General features: G+C 41.5%; 2 protein-coding genes across 3 annotated transcripts; one reads left to right on the top strand and one right to left on the bottom strand.

Moving 5' to 3' along the window:
* Positions 1-1,477: 1,477 nt before the first annotated feature.
* Positions 1,478-17,446, bottom strand: SPRTN (SprT-like N-terminal domain). 2 transcript variants are annotated; one of them, XM_054694992.1, is made up of 6 exons: positions 16,840-17,446; positions 13,301-15,958; positions 12,141-12,240; positions 8,538-8,666; positions 4,823-5,090; positions 1,478-3,836 (listed from the first exon to the last, which is right to left on the bottom strand). In XM_054694992.1, the coding sequence occupies exons 2-6, from the start codon at positions 13,519-13,521 to the stop codon at positions 3,088-3,090; spliced, it is 1,467 nt and encodes a 488-aa protein (XP_054550967.1). In that variant the 5' UTR covers positions 13,522-15,958; positions 16,840-17,446; the 3' UTR covers positions 1,478-3,087. The 2 variants fall into 2 exon arrangements, with proteins under 2 accessions (XP_054550967.1, XP_037366323.1); XM_037510426.2 differs by having other exon boundaries at positions 16,814-17,446.
* A 75-nt stretch (positions 17,447-17,521) lies between these two features.
* Positions 17,522-22,578, top strand: EXOC8 (exocyst complex component 8). The gene has a single exon (XM_037510425.2). It carries the CDS (start codon positions 17,675-17,677, stop codon positions 19,853-19,855), a length of 2,181 nt encoding a protein of 726 aa, XP_037366322.1. The 5' UTR covers positions 17,522-17,674; the 3' UTR covers positions 19,856-22,578.
* Positions 22,579-23,833: the final 1,255 nt, after the last annotated feature.

Here is a 23,833-nt window from a genome sequence, read left to right on the forward strand (position 1 = left end):
GCACATCTTATTTTTCTTAGCATTTACAGAACTATATAATCTTGGCAAGAACAACTTCACAACTCCCTATGTGCTCATGCTTCACTCGCCCTCCACCAGAGCTCCAGTGCCAGCTCCCTATCACATTTCCCTCCCAATGCTTTCCACCCTCATCCCTTTTCTTGATTTTGCTGCCTACATATTTCCCACAGCCATCCTTTTCTCTTTCGTCCTGCCACTGTCCTTCACATCTATGCTGCCTGCTGAGAAGCCATCAAGACATTTCTGGAGGGCCTCCCAGGTGGCGCAGCGGTTGAGCGCTGGGTTGTGAAGCTGCCTGCGGCCTCTGCAGCGCCGGTTCGATCCCCAGCTGCTCCCTGGCCACCGGAGGAGGGTCCCACATGGCGCGCAGACATCTCCTGCCGCCCACTACTCCCCTCAGCAGTGTACTTCGGTCCTTCTGCCTGCTCTGCTCCCCACTCTGGCTCTGGTGAATTCTCTCACCCTCCCGCACTTCTGTACCCAGTGCATGTATAAACAAACAAACAAACAAATAAATAAATAAATAAATAAAATACGTGCCTCTTTATAAAAAAAAAAAAAAAAAAAAGACATTTCTCGAATGTTCTTCTACAAACCTTTTCAATCCCCATTCACCGGCCCAAACTCCACCTGAATCAACAGATATTATTAGGGACTCCATAAAGTGAAGGACGTGATTCTGTCCTGTGCACTTTTTTTTTTTAAAGATTTACTTATTTATGCATACAAGAGCTGAGGTACAGGCCAGAGATGCGGCGGGTGAGAGGATTCACCAGAGTGGGGAACAGAACAGGCAGACTGACTGAAATACACTGCCGAGGGAGCAGCGGGAGAGACAAGAGAGGTCTTGCTGCACCATGTGTGTTGCTCCCTGGCCGGCCGGGGATTGAAATCATGCTGCAGAGGCTGTGGATTGCTTCATAGTGTGGTGCTTAACCCCTTGAGCCACCCGGGAGGCCCTGTCCTGTGCAGTCTATCTACCACTTTACCCATCACATTTTATTTTGTAATGTTCATTTGGAATAGCTTAAGAGTTCTCCCAGTAGCATGTGGTGATCTATTTACATGCCTTTTCTCGAGTTCTCTTTTGCAAGACCTTTTCCACCCTTCTTTACCAGACTAACTTAACTTACCCTAGTAAACTCAAAACTCCTCTCCAAAAAACATCTCCTGAAGCCCTCAGCTATAGTGATCAATCCTGAAATTCCCACAGCACCTAGCAGAACCCATCATAGCACTTACCATACTGAAATTAACCTGCTTTGGTCTCACTCCCCAAATAGGCTGGAAAGCTGCCTGAAGATACAAACTGTCTTAATTACCTCATGGCCCCAGAACCTTGTGCAATTTTGACTCAAAAAGTGAACACAATTTGCTCCAATCACTTAGAGAAAATGATCCTCTGAAAATGTAGTTGCATATATTCAACAATACACATTTAAAACATTTTAAAATATTTATTAAATACTATCTTTTAAAACTTATAAGAAATATCAAATTTGTAAACATTCAATCAGCAGGTTAAAATCAGAAGGACTGATAAAACTGTTAAGACAGTTGAACAATTGTTAACTCTCATACATTGCTGGTAGGCGTGCAAACTGGCAGTATTTATAAACTAAAGCTAAACAAACATAAATATATCCTGTGGACCCATCAATTCCAATCCTGAGCATACGCCCAATAGAAATGAAAAAGAATCTTCTTAGCTGCATTATTCTTAATAAACAGTACCAAATAGGAAATAAATGTTCATTAATATTAGAATTACTAAATTCTGGTATATTCATACAAATAATACAGAACAATTAAAAAGAAACTTCTACACACAGAACAAAGATACTACTTTATGAAGTTCAAAAACAAGTCATCTGTGGTAAGTAAAAATAATTTGTTCCTGAGGATTGTGGGCATTAACTGGGGAGAAGTATGAGGAAAGGTGTGCACTAACCTAAGTATTCTCCAATTTGGTGGTCACACACAGGTGAACACTAAGGCAAGGTTTATCCTATTGAGCTCCTAAAATCCATGCACCTTATTTATAAGTAAGTCATGCTACACAAAGTGAAAAAACAAACCATGTGCATTACATTACGATTTGGGAAATACGCCAGCATACTGGAGGTACAGCCATGAGACTAAGTCAACTGATAAAAGTAGTTTTGTTTCTTTGCTATAATATAGAAAATAAGATTTTTAAAACTTTGTTTTAATGCACAAGTGGTATTCCTTTTATGACAGTGGTTACAACTCTGGCTTAAGGTTCCCAATACTGTTTTCTGTTGTTACAGAAGCTAGACAACTTTGTTGTTATATAGATCAGTTGAGTTGCACCAAGTTTTAACCATCCATTTTGCTAACTTCTGAGAGAACAGTTTAACTTTAGCCTACAGAATCACAGTGGCTATTTGTTACTAGTAAAATTCTGCAAATTTAGTGTCATACTATATTCCTTATCAACTTTAATCTGAAATCTGCTGCCACCCTTTAGTGAAATGCAGAAATATAAATATTTTAACATAGAAAATATATGTCCTGTTAAGATTTAAAAAAAAAAAAAAAACCCTGAAATCCTACCCTAAAACAACTAATGTATTTTGTATTCCAGATTGTGGTTTTGGTCAATATTTCTGAGAATATGAATGTTAACATCAGTTCTGAGAATGAATTATTATCAATAAAGATATCAATTTAATCAATATAATCAATTTAACTAGCTGACAGGATTCCTCATTGGATATTTTCAGGAAAATATAAAGTATACAAAAAAAAAAAAAAAGATTAACAAACCGAAACACCTTTCAGTTAAAGAATAAGTCTTTAAAAATTATACATGGATATGCAGAACCATCTCTGGGCAACAGTACATGTAAGACAAGAGTGAATACAGTACCTTTGGACATAAAAATTTTAATTATAATTTCACATGTAATATATAAAGACAATACTTTATATTGGCTGCATGAACTACACTATAACCTAAAAATCTTGCTATTAACCAGAATTTCCTGAGTGGCTGACACATTACACTAGTGAGGTAAGACTCATTTGTTTTTCAAGAATTTTTCAGCTTTTGACTTTGATGCTATCACCTGCAAGGCACCAGTCCAAGTGCTCATTAATTTGAGACTCCACAACTTCATTCTGACAAACAGGACAAGCAACCATTCTGCTCTGACTGGATGAGCTGCTAGAATTCTGAGCTGTGGCTACAGGATGCGAACTACACTTTGGGTCATTGCCACCACTTTGTATTTGCTCTTTCTTGATAAAAAAATTGTCAAACACACTCTTGTTGTCTAGCCTGGGTCGTTTACTTGGGAATCTCTCTTCAGGCCCATTCACATCGTGGGATGCAGTCACAGATGTTGATTCCACTGCTTTTAAAGAATTTCGCAGGGCTATCTTAGAAGATGTAACCCTTCTTTGAGAACTCGCAGAGATGGTGTTCGTGATGTCAGCAACTGTTACGTTGTTTGTAGGTGATCCATTCGCATTTCGGAAAGCCTTTTGATTGGCAACTGATACTCTAGGAAAGTAGCTGCTTAACACATTTTGGTGATTGTTATTAAGAATAGGGGAGACTAGATGAGAAGTTTTTTTACCTGAACCACTCTGTTCAAATTTCCCCTCAATTTTAGAATTAAGTCTTATGGCATTTGCTGAGTGATCTTGACTTAAAAGATCTGGGGTTTTATTAATGGCATGTGAAGTGGTAAATTTCCCAGATGACAAGGAATTGCTTGTTTCTCCTAAAACATATCCTTTTCCACTAAAAGGGATTAATGGCTGCGTGTCACCTCTTTTGGACTTATCTGCAAAAGAAGCAAATGAAACGTTTCCTCAACTCAAAATTAATACAACAATAAATGTTAGGATAATGAATTTTTTTCAACAATACTAGTTCATCTAACTTAGATGCATATAATAATTACCTAGTAATGGGAGGATGGTCTTCAGAAGTTAGAGTTCTGGTATTAAAAGGGCATAAAGGGCAAAACAAATCCTCTCATATTGAGATAAGGAGTCCTAGCATGCAAAGACCAACAGCAAAGTAACTTTTAGTTGAACATTTCTTAGTATCCCTGAAGTTTAGTCCCAGGCAGGAAAAAGCTACTATCATATTCTTATCCTACTCACAAAAACTGAGGAGATATAATCTCATATAAATTCTTTCATTGCTCAACTTACTTAACATTTCAGATCTGGAAAACTAGCTTATGTTCCTGGGTCTTATCACATCAGCTCAATAATTGCTCTAGGGAAGAAACAGTAATTTAGTAACTTGGTTACTACTCTTCCAAAGGTGGTAACTCAAAATTTCATAGGAAAGGGACAAACCTTAAAGATGGAAGTAAGTAGCATATGCATGTCATATCCTTTCCCATTCTTCTCCCAATGAAATACATACATCAATAGGAGAAGTCACTTGGACAGAATCCAACTGATAGGAAGGGGTGTAGTTAGAACTTAAATTCCGGGCATTGTCTCTCCAATTACAGTTTATTTTGGCAATCTTTTTGCCTTCTGTTTCCTAATGACTTGAGAGTCAAGACAGAGAAAGGGACTAATCCTCAAATACTATTAGTGGAAATTATTTCTACTTTTATTCATGTCTATATAGAGCAAAATGTATTTTTTCCATCATCATTTCATAAATAATGGATTTTTTTTCTTACGTCCTCACTTGAAAATTTTACTAGAAGCAATCCTCAAGTCTGTATTAACAGTTTGCTAACAGACAGTGCTGTCTTCACATCGCAGCTGTAGTCATGACCTTGTTAAAAAAATATACAGTTACCTTTAGTCTCTGGTGCGGATACTGGGTCATTCCCTAGTTTTGTTTTTCCTTTGCCTTTTTTCGAGTAGTTCTCTGGTTCTTTGATTTTTATGTAAGTGCCCCCACAGGTTTTCTGGTGCTCAGCCCACCAATAGTCGTTAGCAGAGGGTGCCCTGTTGGTAGCACGTTTGACATAACCATAGTAGGGCTTTTTGTACTGACAGGGCCCATTGCAGCGCCACCAGTGTCGCCGGTACTCATCCACCTCATCGTGGAAAGTATGGTACACCTGGGTTGAGAGAAAAGATTTTAGCATTAAGGTAAATTAACAATTTTAAGAAAACAGATCTGCAAAATTTCCCAGAGCTTTCTGAAGTTTTATTTTGTGAGAAACAGCAACTATGTTTGGTTGCTGCTTTAAAGTTCATTTTAGGGCCTCCCTGGTGGCATAAGGGGTTAAGACGCAACCTATGAAGCTGTCCTGTGGAGCTGTCCGCAACTGCTGCAACACCAGTTCAATCCCTGGCCAGGGAGCAACCTACAGACCTCTCCTGACTCACCCACTGCTCCCCTCAGCAGTGTATTTCAGTAGGATCTGCCTGTTTTGCTCCCCACTCTGTCTCTGGTGAATCCTCTCACTCCCCACACTTCTAGCCTTTACCCAAGTTCTTGTATACATAAAAAAAATCTTTAAAAAAGATAAAAGTTCATTTTAATGCAAAACATCAGCAGTCAATTTAATACTTTATAAACCGTATAAGGACAGAAAAATGTTATTAGAAGATAAAATTTTAAAAGCCACACAAAAAGTGTCTACAAATGCTAAAAGTTTCAGAAACTAAATTTTAAAATGATGAAAAATTTGGATGAGGGCAAGATTTTTATATAATACCATAATGACATAGAATCATTCCCACTGCTCAACTGAAAATTTCTCCTATAAGTAACAGTAGAAAAGGGTTCTTGAAGGACAATTTTCTGTATATCCTAGACTCTACCACCACCAGCATCTTGTCTGATACCAACTCGGCCAAACCTGCTCTCCCATCCTCACAGCTCTGTTCTCAAGTGTTTTTGTAATAAGCCTTATGGACGTCATTTTATCTGTTTTGAGATTAAAATTTCTTCAGGATTCAAATGTTTTCATTTGTATATCCCTAGTGGTTAATACAGGCGTGGTACAGTGAAGATTCTCTCAGAATTTGCTGAGTAAATAAGAAGTTTCATTCATTGAGTCACATAAAATTTTCTGTAAATGTGATTTTCAATCCTTAAATTATATCCTTTTCTTTTAACCTCTAGATTGTAATCTTACTCGGGACCTAAGCAGAAGACTTAAAAAGAAGAGCTCTGACTGAAAAGGTTAACTCCTACCTCAGTGCCACTGAGGATGGCAGGGTACCACTTAAAAATACTCCTACAGGACTGAATACTTTTTTCTCCTGCCTTCTCAGTGAAACATTACTATTTATTTCAGATAAGGAACACCTGTATATGAGACTGTTTTGGGGTTTTTGTAAAGATTTATTTATGCATACAAAAACTGGGGTACAGGCCAGATATGCAGAGAGTGAGAGGATTCACCAGAGATAGAGTGGGGAGAACAGGCAGATGGACTGAAATACACTGCTGAGGGGAGAAGCGGGGCGTGACAGAAGAGGTCTGCTGCGCCATATGGCCCTATATGAGACCTTTTTAACCAATGACATTTTACTTTCTAATTCCTCTTGTGGAGAAGAACATTCAGCTTTCCTAACTCTACAGATAGTTTCAGGCACACTATCTCTCCATCATAAGCAGAGTTTCCATTATTTGGCAAGCATGCAGACCAATATACATTATATTATGTGCATTTGAGACTAGAGGACAAAGATTTTGAAGTGAACAGGTATGTCATATCAAACCATATCACTCAGGGTAAGAGAGGTTCCCTTAATAATTCACTGACAAAAAAGACAGGGAATTAACTGTTTTCTTTTCAACTCCTGTAATCCCTACAGCCTGGGAATGTGACTGTTAACAATATAGTCAGTAAAATAAAATTGTTCCACAGTGTGGAACTGGATACTCTAAGGAGTTTACTGTAATAGGATGTAACCTGTAAAAGGTGTATCTACTCAGTAAAACCTCTCTGCTAAGTAAAATACACAGCCACCCAGAATAAAAGAATATATCCTTTCCCAACAGAAAAATACAAAATAGACCAGGCTTTGTTTAAAGTGTAAATTCTTTTTTTTTTTTTAATTTATTTTTGCATACAAGAGCTGGGGTGTAGGCCAGAGGTGCAGAGTGGTGAGAGGATTCACCAGAGACAGAGTGGGAAGCAGAACAGGGGGATCTACCGAAATACACTGCTGAGGGGAGCTGCTGAGGGTGAGACAGGAGAGATTTGCTGTGCCATGTGGGTTAGCTCCCTGGCTTGTGCCACAGTGGCTGCGATAGCTTCATAGTGCTGGGACTAAACCGGTTGCACCACCAGGCAAGCCCCCTAAAGCATAAATTCTAATCAAGGCACTAAAAGCCTTTCATACTAGCAACTCTATGATGATTCTGCTAACCTGGATTTTATGTGATTGTTTTTAATCCAAGTCACTTTCACTTTCCTGATGTTGAGGTAACTATTCAATAATTGAAAAATAGAAACTAATAGCTAAAAGAGATTAGAGGGTGAGCACTTTTCATTTTCCATCACATTGACCTTCACTGTCTTTAGGAAGGAAATATCCAAACATCAAAGAATTTAACCTGTACAGATATCAATATCTTGTATGGTTCAATTAGATTTGATGTTTATTAAGTCCTTAGAGGGCCTCTACATTGTATATCTGAAACATATGTAGACAGTGGTAAGAGGCACCTTGTGTTTAGAGGTGTGAAAATAAAATATTATAAAAGGTTAAGTTATCCACTGAGGAGATTCAAAGAAGGAGAATGTTATATCCCATTGGAAAGGCAAAGAGCATTTTGACAGAGAACAGAGGAAGTGGCACTTTTTAGGGACAGGATATAAAAACAAAGGCCTGGAGATGAAAAGTTAGAAACACGAGCAAGGTTGCTGTGAGAGGTAAGAAAAAAGGAACAGTAAAGTTACTCAATAAAACAAATAATAATAAAAATAATACTTAGTGTTCAAACTCCTAAAATATGCTGCATGTACTTTGCCTTTAATCCTCACAAGGATCCAATCGATAAATAGTCATTATCGTCATTTTCCACGTGAGTAAACTGAGGTGTAGAAGAGTTAAGAAGGTTCCATGGTTCATAATCAGTGGAGCCAACAGCATCTGAACCCCAGCAGTCCGACTCCTCATGCTTTTCTGACCCCAGACTCTACCACCTCCTATAACATTACACAGAAATGTGAATCAAAAAAGACTTGATGAAGGAAATGACATATAAAATGGTAGTAGAATGGTAGCAGGTATAGAATGAGGAGATTAGAATAAGTAAACAAAAAGGTAATTCTAATAGTCTAGAAGAGAGGTTTTGCAGCCCAAAGCAACTCGGCATGAAATGTTACCCTAGCAGTAGTGGTCAGAGCCTCAGGGATTTCCATGGCTCTGCTGCCATTTACCATGCAGTCTTGGACAGGTAAATCAGCTTCAGGAATCTAACTTACTATAGGAATTCTCAAAGATAATATTTGTTTATAAAAAGTTCTCTATTTTCACTTAAATCCCCAAAATTACTGAATATATGCCTACCAAGTAGCATATATGTATGTGGCTTTACGTACTGTTATATTGGCTCCCGTCAGGCGATTGATGCGATGCATATGTTTACAAAACTCAGGACCATGTCCTTCCCGGTCTTTATCATTATTAGTCACAAATAAATAGGCATGTATCATTTCATGCAAGAGGGTCTGAAACAGAAAGCAAATTAATTTGTTATGGCGCTTTTGAAACTAATACGTATTTTCTTATGCTACCTGGGGTCTCAACTTTCTTTGGATCACAGGCTTCTTTCAGAAATTGATACAATTAAAAAAAAAAAAAAAACTTTCTGGAAAAATTACCTAAGCGTAATTCACAAAACTTTGCAAGTAATATCTGAAGCGCTGCAGATCCCAAGGTAAGATCTCCCTGTTTTAGGAAAGATTTTTTAACTATTAATCATAATCCAGAAGAACAAAGATCAGTGAATTCAACTACAAAACACTTAAAAATTCTGTATGGAGAAAAACCACCAGAAATAAAGTAAAAAGACAAACTCAGAAAAATTTATATGCAATTTTTATCACAAGTTATTACTTTCCAGTATCAAAAGAGTTCCTACAGTCAAGAGAGAAATGACCGAAAACCCAGTTTTCAAATGGGCAAAGGTCATGATGAACTGAGAAAGAAATACAAATGATCCAAAAAATATGAAAAATTGTTCAAATTCATTTATAAAAACAAATACAAATTTAAACTATACCAGTTACCACTTCTAATAAAGAATAACAATCTTTATAAATCTTATAAAGCTTAATAAAACTTCTAAACACCTTAGTAAAATTTAAGGGAAAATAATCATTCCCAAATGTTAATGGTCAGAGTACAAAGTGGCACAACTCCTGTGAAGGAGAATTTTAACATCTAACAGCATTACAAACACATTTATCCTTTGACCCAGCAATATCTATACAATTATTTTATTGTGGTGTTCTCTACAACGGCAAAAGACTGGGAACGGTTTGGCAACTTCCAAAATGTATGAATGAATATACAATTAACATAGATCCTCATAATGGAATTCTTTGAAACCAAAAAAAAAAAAAAAAAGGAAAAAAGAACAAAGAAGATCTTTGTGAAAAGACTTGGAGAAAACTACATAGTGTATTGTTTTAATGAAAAAGGCAAAGGTCAGAGAGTACACACTATTCTATGTCAGAAGTTACGTTATATGGGGAGAGGGGTCATAAGAACAGATAGGACAATTTGCAAAACAGAACAATTAGAGAAAAAAGAAACTAGTAAATATCCTATAGTAGATATGGAGTTCAGGATAACAGAGAAATGGGATGGAACAAGATTTCTCCCAGCACGCTTTCTAAAGTTTGGAGATATTGAATCACATGGCATTTTAGAACTAATAAGAAAAGTTTCTGCTCATTCCACACCAAAGATACAGACATTTAGGTGCAAAATTAACAAAGGCTTTAAGCCTGCTGCTTCATAATTTGTTCTAAAAAATACGAATACATTTTTAAAAAACCAAAAATCCTAGAGGTCTTCCCAATCATACCTTTTTCATATGCCTTCAAAAATTAAAAAAAAAAAAATTTATCAGAAGAAAGATAATTAATTAATCTTACTTTGATCAAATTATGCGGAACAGAAAATGGGAGTCTCAAACATTTTAACTTGTTTTATGAAAACATCCCTTGTAAATACCATTTACAATTCAAAAGTTCCTCAACTATTTTTATAAAGGGAAAAACAAATTTATTCTTGATTTTGGCTCCATTTAAATGCATACTGAAAATGGTACATGACATCATACCAGATATTCCTATTTTTATTTTATCTACTATCTTCCAGTTAGGCTAGACTCAAGTGCTAGACAACATGCTCCCAAAACACCTTTTTTCCCCACACTGTTCTATACCTGACCCAAAGCAACTAGTTCTAGTCCTAAGTAAATAAGCTGTTCTGGATGCACGTTTTTTGGACAGCATTCACATTCCTTCTGATGAAAGTAGTCTCCCTTACTATCCCAACTTGTCAGACAGAATCCAATCTGTCCTGTAAGGTTCACCTGTTTTCATCAACAGTAGTTAATAGTTACAAGCCAGTAGTGATGAGGCCATGTAGTACAGCGGGACAGGCGAAATCGTTACAATGTTCTGGTATTTATCATACATGATGCCTTGGACCAGTCACTACTTGCTCCTTATTCCTAAAATGTATCCTAATCGTGGAGGATTGTGGTAAAGGCATATACTAGATTAACTAGACTAACACTAGTTAGTCTAGTTAATACAGTCCTAACTCTGGCACACAAATGGTGCTCAATAAAGAGTGATAGGAATGGTGATATTCGTAGTACTAAAATCCACATATATGGGCTTTTCTTGACTTCCTCTGCCAGATAACCTTTTCCAAACCCCATTGGTAGCTAGGTAGTTAATTTCAATATAGTCTTACTGCTTCCGCTTCTCCTTCTTATCTCTGAACTTGGTAACGTTTTGCCTACAAGTAATGCTCACTTGATATCATTAATGTGCATTCCCCAGACTGTTCTAATTAGGGCTTGTGGTAAGAATGATTGTTAATTTTTCAATTTTTATTTGTTTTATGTGTCCTATCTTTTCCTGCTTATTCATTGAGTTACCAAGAGAACTGTTAACATCTGAAACTATGACTGAATTTTCCTTTTGCTTCTACTAATTGATGCTTCATATAGTTTAAATTTGTTACTACTTTTAATACATTTTGCTTTATCATTACAAAATGTCCCCATTTTTTCCTCTTAAAATCTTCATTTTAGTCTGGTACTAATAGAGACACACATTTCTATTATTGTGTTTGGATGATAAACTTTTTTCCATGCTTTGAAATGTAGCATGTGTCTTTTTTAAAGCATGTCTTTTAATCTAATCTGTTTCTCCATGTCTTTAAATGGACTCCATGTCAGTCCACTTACATTTAATATAATTGCGTAATTTTTTATGCCTACTTCCTCTTTATTGTATCTGGGATTTCTTCCATTATTCCTCCTTCCTTTTTATTTATCAAGTATTTTGGTACCGTTCTATATTTTGTAGCTATATGCCCATGTTTCAAATAATATAACTGGGACAAGAAAAGTGACATTGTATATCTTTGTGTCTTAGGGAACTTCAGGCATCTGCCACAGCACGTAGGAATTCCTATATGCCCCAGTTTTCTACCAGGAGTGACCACCAGATCTAAATATGAAGTGTACCTCACACTGGTTCATTCTGCCAGCTCAGTTTTATGTCCTGGGAGGAAAGCTGTATGATGGCTCCACAGGAGAGAAACAAAAAATTTATGTTTCAATAGAAAAATGTGGATCCTAAATTCTTCTCTGCTTCTAAAGAAGTACCTTAAGCCATTTACTTAATCTCTCTGAACCTTAATTTCCTCATTTAGTAGAAAATGAAATTAACAGTGGTTGTCCTAAAAATCAAGTTACACAATATACCTGAAAGCCAAACTGTGAAGTGTTATATAAAAATATAAGATAGTCATTGTTTTTTGACACACAATTAAAATTTGCACTGAAGGAAAACAAATTTTTTTTTAAGAGGTACAGGTTATCCACAGCAGTCTAAATCAGTTACAATCATGTCTAAATAAGTAAGTTAAGAATTAATTTATGTGAAGAATACCTCTACAAGATCCTTTCGTGGTCTCAACTTTAAAAGGGGTTCACTGAGACGGATAGAACACATTCCACCCCTCCCTTCATAGCTGCATACCCCAGCACACCTGGAAAACAATCACCACAAAAACATATTATTTACTAAATATACATAAAATGGCAATAGAGAGGAAAAAGCAAATCCTTAAATATTCTTGGGCTGCTCACATTCAGAGAACTTCATGGCAGATGGCGCTCCTGCAAGTATACCCTCTTGGTTAGGAGATACTTGCCTCTCACCCCAGTTAGGGAGAGGGTGTACAGTAGTGGCTTCCCTCACCCTAGCCGGGCTGCAAGAGTTCAAAGAGCATCCTATAATCTGCTGCTCCCTGTCTCCTCCCTACAAGCTATTATCAGTTTGTGTTGGTAACAGGCAGAGCAACAACAGCACATCTCCAAAATTATAATAGAATCCTACATGAATGAGATTTGTACTTTAAACACCATTTTATGTCATCTCTTAATCTTTCTTTAGGTTATTTTCTATCAATTCAAAACAACCATAGTAGTATAAAACTTCCATTTCATACTTGCTAACTCCCTTCAAGTATAGGAACAGATTACTTCAAAATCAGCGTTTCTCAAATAGCATGTAAAAAAGGGGATTCGTTGAGAGACATCACTGAAATCACTGACGATCCCTTGAGTCCAGAAATATGGAAACGTCAACCCCTTCCCCATTCTAACACAGGAACACACTACCGAGTGGAAGTATCCTAACAAGCATAGGAAAAAGCAACACCCATCTTTCCAGGTTGCACAGTACCCTCAGATCTTTCTTACGCCAGAATCTGCTTTCTTCTCTCTCCTGGGCCCTGAATCACTACCATAAGACAAACCAGCAGTGGGATGATTTACTTTCAAGTGCGAGAAGGGCCCCCAAAAGTCCTTATCTGTCCCTTATCAGTCAAATCGTAATCCGGGTGCGTCTCACAGCTTTCTTAAAGTTGCCAGTGCGGAAGATGAGGGGGAAGATAAACCGACAGGAGACACCGCAGCCGCTTTCAACGCCCCGAGGGCCACGGGGGGAGGGAGGGAGGGCGGAGAAAGGAGGAGAGAAGCCCCGAGCGAGGGGCTGCAGGCGAGATCCCAGCCAGCCTCTCTTCCCGGGCGGGGATCGGGACTCACAGGGTCATTCGCGCGCTCCACTTCACCTCGACGGCCTCCAGCTGGCCCCAGAAGAACTGGTCGTTGAACTGCATAAACAGGGCCTGCAAATCCGGGGTGGGGTCCACCAACTCCCAGGACGCGTCCACCAGCGACAGGGGCTCCTGGGCCAGAGCACGCTCAGACATCTGCATGTCCCACTCCTCCTGAAGCCGCAGCGCAAAAACCAGATCGTCATCCATCGCTGCCAGGAGCCCAGACGGGATCCGCCCGGCCCAGCTCGATCGTCGGTGAAGCCGCGCACCACGTCCGGGAGGCTTTCAGGGCTGGGTCGAACTCCTCGGAGAAACCGGCTCTCGGGCTGCTCTCGCGCCTGCGCGCCGATCTCGCGAGAAGTCAATGGAGACCGACTCGAGACCGAGAACACCGCTGGGCCCAAAAGCCGACGGTAAAACTCTGGGCCTTGAGAAAAGAAATCAACACGACACCTCCAAATGGGCTCAAAATTGAGCTTCTAAAGCTTCGGCTGAAGGTTTCAAGAAGCCATTACTGTCTTGACTCTTCGCCAGGCACTCAGAGTTAGCGTCACACCCCACGCAATCGCAATATCGCCATCTGGCTGCCCCGCCCTCCACTCGCTTCCGCTACCGCGCCTCCTGCGCGTGCGTACTAGAACCCAGGCGTTCTTGCGCAGGCGCAGTCCCTGCGCCACGGCTCCTTGCGCAGGCGCGGTGGGTGACGCTCAGACCCGGGCGCAGGCGTCCTCCTCTCCCTTCCATCATGCTTCCTCAACTCTCAATCACCACAAAAACATATTATTTACCAAATATACATAAAATGGCAATAGAGAGGAAAGAGCAAATCCTTAAATATTCTTGGGCTGCTCACATTCAGAGAACTTCATGGCAGATGGCGCTCCTGCAAGTATACCCTCTTAGTTAGGAGATACTTGCCTCTCACCCCAGTTAGGGAGAGGGTGTACAGTAGTGGCTTCCCTCACCCTAGCCGGGCTGCAAGAGTTCAAAGAGCATCCTATAATCTGCTGCTCCCTGTCTCCTCCCTACAAGCTATTATCAGTTTGTGTTGGTAACAGGCAGAGCAACAACAGCACATCTCCAAAATTATAATAGAATCCTACATGAATGAGATTTGTACTTTAAACACCATTTTATGTCATCTCTTAATCTGTCTTACTTTAGGTTATTTTCTATCAATTCAAAACAACCATAATAGTATAAAACTTCCATTTCACACTTGTTAACTCCCTTCAAGTATAGGAACAGATTACTTCAAAATCAGCGTTTCTCAAATAGCCTGTAAAAAAGGGGATTCGTTGAGAGACATCACTGAAATCACTGACGATCCCTTGAGTCCAGAAATATGGAAACGTCAACCCCTTCCCCATTCTAACACAGGAACCCACTACCGAGTGGAAGTATCCTAACAAGCATAGGAAAAAGCAACACTCATCTTTCCAGGTTGCACAGTACCCTCAGATCTTTCTTATGGCAGAATCTGCTTTCTTCTCTCTCCTGGGCCCTGAATCACTACCATAAGACAAACCAGCAGTGTGATTGTTATAGAGCAGCCCCGATTTTGAACGGGTTTCTGGCTGTGGGTCCTCACCCGCGCGCTTAAAAGGGACTTATTAATACTCCATTACAGGCACACACAAAACGTTAATAAAAGGTTTATTTACAAGAGAAAAGGAAATAAGGAAAAATGTACAACTCAGGGAGAAAATAGGGAAATAAAGCCTTTAATGCGTCCTACCCGATCCGCCGACCTGGAAACCCAAAGTCACTATCAGAGCTGGCTGGACGCTGCTAGCTGGCGGAGAGCCAAAATGGGGACCACCCCCCCCCCCCCGCAAAGCCCACGTGTGTGCCTTTATATCAACCTGGCTGCTTAACCCCACCCTCAGGTCCCAGCCACCTTCCCTTTGGTGGTGATGGGATTTGGAGTTCCCAGTGTCTTTGGCTTTGGCCTGGGGTGGGGGTGGAGTCCACAAAGCCTGTATGGAATCAGCTTTAGGACATCCTTTTCCCCCTAACAATTCCCCCCTTTCACTTTATGCCATTTCCATGGTGATGAAGATCGAATATATGGATGTCGGATGCAGTCTCATATGAACCTTTTTTTACCAAGTTCCAGTGTGAAAGAAAACCAGTCCCTCCAGGTATTTGTCCATTGCGAAAACAAAAGTCCTCTATTCCTGGAAAAACAGTTCATCAGTTCAAGCCAAAAAAAAACATCTGGAGGCATGAGCCAAAACAAGACGGCAGATGTGTCAAAATCACAGGAAAAAAAATCTTAAAATGGTTCAACTGATGTAAAACACAAATTTTCTCAACCTTGATCCCAAACTTTTAACAGCATAGCAAAAGTTTGCAAACTAAATGTACTTTTAAACCATTTTTCCTATTTTTGCATAAAATCACAGGGCAGAAAATAACTAACAGCAATTTTTTTTAGCTGGCTTTGTCGAAATACTCCATATAGGATCAGACCGAACCGGTGGCATCCGGTAAATGTAGGCTTCAGGTACAAAGTTGGTCTCATCAGACTCCACCTGGGCTTTCCTCTTCTCGAGGGTACCAGGGCTTTTTCGTTGGCCGGGTTGTCCAGTCCTGCCAATGGAGGCAAGCTTCCTCACCTTCTTTGGAGGTCTCTGGAACCCTACAAAATATGCAAACAGGTTTTCCTCGTCTTGGTTCAGCTCTTTTTCAACTTTCTGGAAGAACTCCACACAAAGCCACACAATCAAACTCACGTCCAATTTTTTGTTTAAGCAGACAAACTCCCTATGGAAGTTATGCAAAAACAGACTCTGAGATAAGTAGCAAAAATTACTACCACTATTTAATCTGTCTTACTTTAGGTTATTTTCTATCAATTCAAAACAACCGTAATAGTATAAAACTTCCATTTCATACTTGCTAACTCCCTTCAAGTATAGGAACAGATTACTTCAAAATCAGCGTTTCTCAAATAGCATGTAAAAAAGGGGATTCGTTGAGAGACATCACTGAAATCACTGACGATCCCTTGAGTCCAGAAATACAGAAACGTCAACCCCTTCCCCATTCTAACACAGGAACCCACTACCGAGTGGAAGTATCCTAACAAGCATAGGAAAAAGCAACACCCATCTTTCCAGGTTGCACAGTACCCTCAGATCTTTCTTACGCCAGAATCTGCTTTCTTCTCTCTCCTGGGCCCTGAATCACTACCATAAGACAAACCAGCAGTGGGATGATTTACTTTCAAGTGCGAGAAGGGCCCCCAAAAGTCCTTATCTGTCCCTTATCAGTCAAATCGTAATCCGGGTGCGTCTCACAGCTTTCTTAAAGTTGCCAGTGCGGAAGATGAGGGGGAAGATAAACCGACAGGAGACACCGCGGCCGCTTTCAGCGCCCCGAGGGCCACGGGGGGAGGGAGGGAGGGCGGAGAAAGGAGGAGAGAAGCCCCGAGCGAGGGGCTGCAGGCGAGATCCCAGCCAGCCTCTCTTCCCGGGCGGGGATCGGGACTCACAGGGTCATTCGCGCGCTCCACTTCACCTCGACGGCCTCCAGCTGGCCCAGAAGAACTGGTCGTTGAACTGCATAAACAGGGCCTGCAAATCCGGGGTGGGGTCCACCAACTCCCAGGACGCGTCCACCAGCGACAGGGGCTCCTGGGCCAGAGCACGCTCAGACATCTGCATGTCCCACTCCTCCTGAAGCCGCAGCGCAAAAACCAGATCGTCATCCATCGCTGCCAGGAGCCCAGACGGGATCCGCCCGGCCCAGCTCGATCGTCGGTGAAGCCGCGCACCACGTCCGGGAGGCTTTCAGGGCTGGGTCGAACTCCTCGGAGAAACCGGCTCTCGAGCTGCTCTCGCGCCTGCGCGCCGATCTCGCGAGAAGTCAATGGAGACCGACTCGAGACCGAGAACACCGCTGGGCCCAAAAGCCGACGGCAAAACTCTGGGCCTTGAGAAAAGAAATCAACACGACACCTCCAAATGGGCTCAAAATTGAGCTTCTAAAGCTTCGGCTGAAGGTTTCAAGAAGCCATTACTGTCTTGACTCTTCGCCAGGCACTCAGAGTTAGCGTCACACCCCACGCAATCGCAATATCGCCGTCTGGCTGCCCCGCCCTCCACTCGCTTCCGCTACCGCGCCTCCTGCGCGTGCGTACTAGAACCCTGGCGTTCTTGCGCAGGCGCAGTCCCTGCGTCACGGCTCCTTGCGCAGGCGCGGTGGGTGACGCTCAGACCCGGGCGCAGGCGTCCTCCTCTCCCTTCCATCCTGCTTCCTCAACTCTGGAGCTCGGTGGGGCTCGGGCGGGTCTGGGCTGTGGCGGCGCTGGCGGCGGCGATAGTGACAGTGACGGCCTGAGACCCGGCCGGAAATGGCGATGGCGATGTCGGACAGTGGGGCGAGTCGCCTGCGGCGGCAGCTGGAATCCGGGGGCTTTGAGGCGCGGCTGTACGTGAAGCAGCTCTCGCAGCAGTCGGACGGGGACCGGGACCTGCAGGAGCACCGGCAGCGCATCCAGGCGTTGGCGGAGGAGACGGCGCAGAACCTGAAGCGCAACGTCTACCAGAACTACCGGCAGTTCATAGAGACCGCCCGCGAGATCTCCTACCTGGAGAGCGAGATGTACCAGCTCAGCCATCTGCTGACGGAGCAGAAGAGCAGCCTCGAGAGCATCCCGCTTACCCTGCTGCCGGCTGCCGCCGCCGCCGCCGGGGCTGCCGCGGCCTCCGGAGGGGAGGAAGGAGGCGGGGGCGCGGGGGGCCGAGACCATCTCCGGGGCCAGGCCGGTTTCTTCCCCCTCCCGGGGGTCGCCTCCCGCGACGGTGCCGGTCCGGGCGAGGAAGGGAAGCAGCGCACGCTCACCACCCTGCTTGAGAAGGTGGAAGGCTGCAGGCACCTGCTCGAGACGCCGGGGCAGTACCTAGTGTACAACGGGGACCTGGTGGAATACGAGGCGGACCACATGGCCCAGCTGCAGCGGGTGCACGGCTTCCTCATGAACGACTGTTTGCTCGTAGCCACTTGGCTGCCACAGCGGCGGGGGATGTATCGCTACAATGCCCTTTATCCTCTAGATGGCTTGGCCGTGGTCAATGTCAAGGACAACCCGCCCATGAAGGACATGTTCAAGCTGCTCATGTTCCCCGAGAGCCGTATTTTTCAGGCGGAAAATGCTAAAATCAAGCGAGAGTGGCTGGAAGTGCTGGAGGAAACCAAGAGGGCCCTCAGTGAAAAAAGGCGGAGGGAGCAGGAGGAAGCAGCGGCCCCTCGAGGGCCACCCCAGGTGACCTGCAAGGCTAGTAACCCGTTTGAGGATGAAGAAGATGACACACCAGCTGCTCCGGAGGTAGAAGAAGAGAAGGTGGACCTCTCAATGGAATGGATCCAGGAGTTACCTGAAGATCTGGATGTCTGCATTGCCCAGAGGGACTTTGAGGGGGCCGTCGACCTGCTGGATAAGTTGAACCATTATCTAGAGGATAAGCCCAGTCCACCTCCAGTAAAAGAACTAAGGGCCAAAGTGGATGAGCGTGTCCGACAGCTCACTGAAGTGCTAGTGTTTGAACTCTCTCCAGATCGGTCCCTGAGAGGTGGTCCCAAGGCCACCCGCAGGGCAGTTTCTCAACTAATTCGACTTGGCCAGTGCACAAAGGCTTGTGAGCTGTTTTTGAGAAATAGGGCAGCAGCTGTGCATACTGCGATAAGGCAACTTCGCATTGAAGGTGCCACTTTGCTTTACATTCATAAGCTCTGCCATGTCTTCTTTACCAGCCTTCTCGAGACTGCCAGGGAATTTGAGACCGATTTTGCAGGCACTGACAGTGGATGCTACTCTGCCTTTGTGGTCTGGGCAAGATCAGCTATGGGCATGTTTGTGGATGCTTTCAGCAAGCAAGTGTTTGACAGTAAGGAGAGTCTCTCTACAGCAGCGGAATGTGTAAAGGTGGCAAAAGAGCATTGTCAGCAACTGGGCGACATTGGACTAGACCTCACTTTCATCATCCATGCCCTGCTGGTGAAAGACATCCAAGGGGCTTTGCACAGTTACAAGGAGATCATTATTGAAGCCACAAAACATCGCAATTCAGAGGAGATGTGGAGGAGGATGAACTTGATGACTCCAGAGGCCTTGGGTAAACTCAAAGAGGAGATGAAGAGTTGCGGGGTGAGTAACTTTGAGCAGTATACGGGGGATGACTGTTGGGTGAACCTGAGTTACACAGTGGTTGCTTTCACCAAACAGACTATGGGCTTCTTGGAAGAGGCACTGAAGCTGTATTTCCCGGAGCTGCACATGGTACTTTTGGAGAGTCTGGTGGAAATCATTTTGGTTGCTGTTCAGCATGTGGATTATAGTCTTCGGTGTGAGCAGGATCCAGAGAAGAAGGCTTTTATCAGACAGAACGCATCCTTTCTGTATGAAACAGTCCTCCCTGTAGTGGAAAAAAGGTTTGAAGAAGGTGTGGGGAAACCGGCAAAGCAACTTCAAGACCTGAGAAATGCATCTAGACTTATTCGTGTGAATCCGGAGAGTACAACGTCCGTGGTCTGATGCTTGGACCTGTTGATGTGTATACATATGTATTGCTCATGTATTATTTATATTTATATTTCATTAGCATATTCTTCAGAGCCTCAAGCACAACTTTAAAATAAAAGATGCCCATTGAGAAAGGCAAAGTCGAAAAGAGGAAAAAGAAGTGTTGTAAAGCCCAAATAACAAAAACATTGGAACTATTAAAACATGTACTATGCTTTCCTTTTAAATTATGCCAACTCTAATGAATCTGTTGTCACAATATAGCATTTCAACTTATCTTTTGAGTCAGTACTCACTTTCTCACAATATATATTATGCAGCACAGAGAAATGTTAGTATCTATAAAAACATAGTGTTTGTGTGGTGTGAAGTTTCCTGATTGACTAAATCATTAGGTTTTTAAATGTTTCATTGCCATGTGAAACACCCTGCCTCATGTACTTGCCCACCTTAAAACATAATGGAACAATTTAGGGAAGAAAAGGGAGTTAGGAAAATTGACTTCAGGGTAAGTCTTGGTGGAAAGCATTCCTGTTTGAAACTGGCTAGTGTGCAGCCTCAAATATTCTATCCTTATGCAAGAGGAAGCAACAGTTCTGCAAATGTTTCCAACATAGTTTGAATGGCTAATTTTCAATGGTTAATTTGTGGTTTTAGGATATTTGATTTGGAACATTTCCTTGAAAATCTTAAGGATTGTGATAATTGTTTAGATCCTCTCCCACTTTCAATGTAGATTAGTGACTCAGACTTCCTGCAAGTGAGAGAACAGTTTTCTTTAAAATACTTTTTAGATTTCAGATTCTGGCTGCATATTGTTCTGAAGGATGGTTGTTTTGAGCAGAGATTTGTTTTTTGTTTTTTGGTTTTTTTGCAACAAAATAGAGAAAATTTAGACATTGTACCCCAAGCAAAGGGAGGGAAAGAGCCTTTGGAGACTCTTATTAAATGCTTCATGCTGCATTTTTCTTTATTTTTCTTGCTTTGTTTTTAAGGTGACCATGTGCTTACTTCAGATTGTTTAGTAAAACAAAAATTACTAAAGAAATTTAAGCTTCCCGAGGCTTCTAAACTATTGTTTCTATTGTATCTCGATAAAACATTCCACTACTTTAAGAAAAATCATCTTAGCTAAGATCCATTTTTCCCCTAGTTTATAGTTGTGTTTCTTGTCCATAAGTGCCATTTCTAATGCAATGACTTCAAAAGATCATTCCCTTTATTTGAACAGAAGTAGTGGTGTTAAGATTGGGAATTATGCAAAACCTAAAATAGCTTCCAAATAGTGGCTTAAGGTTGTAAAGCTCCATGACTTAATTACCTTCCAGATAAAACCTTATTTTAAGCAGTGCATATTTAGAAGATTGAAAATTATCAAAATTATAGATTTTCTTTGACTATTTTTTTTTCATACAACTTAACAATTTTCTAGATAACAACCATAACTGGATATCACTGCTAATCAAAAACAGTTATAATTTGTCTTTTTTAAGATCACTGGAAACTTGAATTTTGATCAAAATTTTCTATTTTGTGCTTCTTATAGTTTCTGAAATTACATTGTATTTGAAACAGGTGTTGTGTATATATTTGATGCTGGGTCCATGAACTGATACTTCTGAAATCAAAGCTTCTCAAGGCATGAAGTTGTAAAAACTTAAATGTGTGTACTCAAATATTTAAACGGTTGCTTCTTCATAGTATTATCTGCTTTTGAAAACTGGAAGTACAAAATTTTCTTCTGTTAAAATTTGTGTGGTCTTTAAAGTTGTCGCTGAAGGATATGCTTTTGATGAATCAGTTAGTGTGGGGAATTGATTAACAACCACCTATGTTATTAATGTACCTCTGTGCGAAGACAGAGCAATTACATTGCCTTCCTCAAAGTGCAGTTGAGCGCTTCTCTAATTCTTGTTTAATTAGACTCCAAGTTCTAAAACTTGAATGCAGTTAGAAATTGTCCAAATATAGTACATATGCTAATAAACCACTTGAAGGTTGATTTGTTGTTTGCTTGAAACATAACACTATCACTTGAGCTTGGAATCACAGACTTGATTGGATTAATTGCTGTTGTAAAAAGACACCCTGTGGAATTACGTCTGTTTTTGATTAAAGCCTCATTTTATGTAAGTGCTGAAAACTCAGTAATTTTTATTTAAAATACTACCTGTCGTTAAATTTATCACCAGTTTTATTTTGCAACTTGCTTACCTAGGATTGGGAAGTTGGCATTTGACATGTAGTATAAAATCAGTATATGTACATTTCTCTTATTGTTCCACTGTGATATGAGGGAATCTAAAATGTTTTATCAAAATAAAGCTTAAAACTTTTTTACACTGGATAAAATTGATTGATATTACAGTGTTTCATTTCTATTAAGAGTTTAATGTTCTATTCTTATTATTGAAATATGTTTTGAAAAGCTTTAGGCTTGGGCCTCCCTGGTGGGCAGCGGTTGAGCACTGGGTTGCGAAGCTGCCCGCAGCCTCTGCAGTGCCGGTTCGATCCCCAGCTGTTCCCCGGCCACCGGAGGAGGGTCCCACATGGCACGCAAACCTCTCCTGCCGCCCGCTGCTCCCCTCAGCAGTGTACTTCGTCAGTCTGCCTGTTCTGCTCTCCGCTCTGGCTCTGGTGAATTCTCTCACCCTCCTGCGCTTCTGACTGTACCCAGTGCTTGTATATATAAATAAATAAATAAATCTTTAAAAAAAACCCCAAAAAACATGAATAAAAAAAAAAAGAAAAGCTTTAGACTTGTTTGTTTTTTTCATATTGGAGTGGTAAATAGGGAGCTGCTAGTGTTATGCTACTATCAGAACTGTGATTAAATAAGATCTCAGGATTTTTTGTTTTTTTAAGGATTCCCTGGAATGGGAAATTCCAAATATATAAAATACCATTTTACGCTAAAAAAGTGGAGTTTATACCATCTGCACGTCTCTAAATGAAAAAAATATTATGTAGGCCATATGACCTAGGAATTGCCACCATAAATGATTTCATCATTTGTTTTTAGGTGAGTAAATATTAAGGGAATATAGTTGATTTTAAATTATTACATACTACATCTCACATTCACTATAATGTGGGGTGGAATGGATAAAATTCAGCTTTGCTTTCTTTTTAGTATGTTTAAAAGTAAATTGAATGCAAATGTGTTACAAAAAAAAAGAATATTGCAGATTCAGTTCTGTGGGAATACTGAGGAGAAAGAGCAGTATTATTTTGCGTTGTTTGGAATTCCTCATGGAATTGTTGGCATTGGAGCTGTTCCTTGAAAAACAAGATGGGGCCTCCCCTGGTGCCGCAGGCAGTTGAGCACAGCTCTCTGAAGCTGTCCGCAGCCTCTGCGGAGCCAGTTAGATCCTGGCTGACCAGTGCAGGTCCTACATGGCGCGGCGGACCTCTTCTGTTGCGCCCGCTGCTCCCCTCAGCAGTGTACTTTGTCAGTCTGCCTGTTCTGTTCCCCACTCTATCTCTGGTGAATCCTCTCACCCTGTGGCGCATCTGGCCTGTACCCCAGTTCTTGTATGCATAAGTAAATAAATCTTTAAAAAGAAAAACAAGATGCACAAAGATCATGACCAGCAGAAGACAAAAAAGTGGGAATAGGTGAGGCTCTTACGGAGTTAAGTGCTGACAAGGTTGTGGAGTGGGACAAACAGGGAAGTAGGCTGCTATCACAGCCCCAATGCCAATGATTTCATATTGGAGGAAAGAAAAGTTTGGTAAGGGACGCATGTTGTCTTTATTTTTTTTAAAAAAAGATTTATTTATACAAGAGCTGGGGTATAGGCCAGATGTGCGGGAGGATGAGAGGATTCACCAGAGACAGCAGAAAGCAACAGGTAGACTGACTGAAATGCACTGCCGAGGGGAGCAGCAGGCGAGACAGGAGAGGTCTACCGCGCCATGTGGGATTCTCACCGGAATCGAACCCGCGCTGCAGAGGCTACGGACAGCTTGACAGTGCGGTGGTCAACC

Source organism: Talpa occidentalis, unplaced genomic scaffold (genome assembly GCF_014898055.3).
Source record: "Talpa occidentalis isolate TD23 unplaced genomic scaffold, MPIMG_talOcc4v2.1 talOcc4.14, whole genome shotgun sequence".
Taxonomy (NCBI): domain Eukaryota; kingdom Metazoa; phylum Chordata; class Mammalia; order Eulipotyphla; family Talpidae; genus Talpa; species Talpa occidentalis.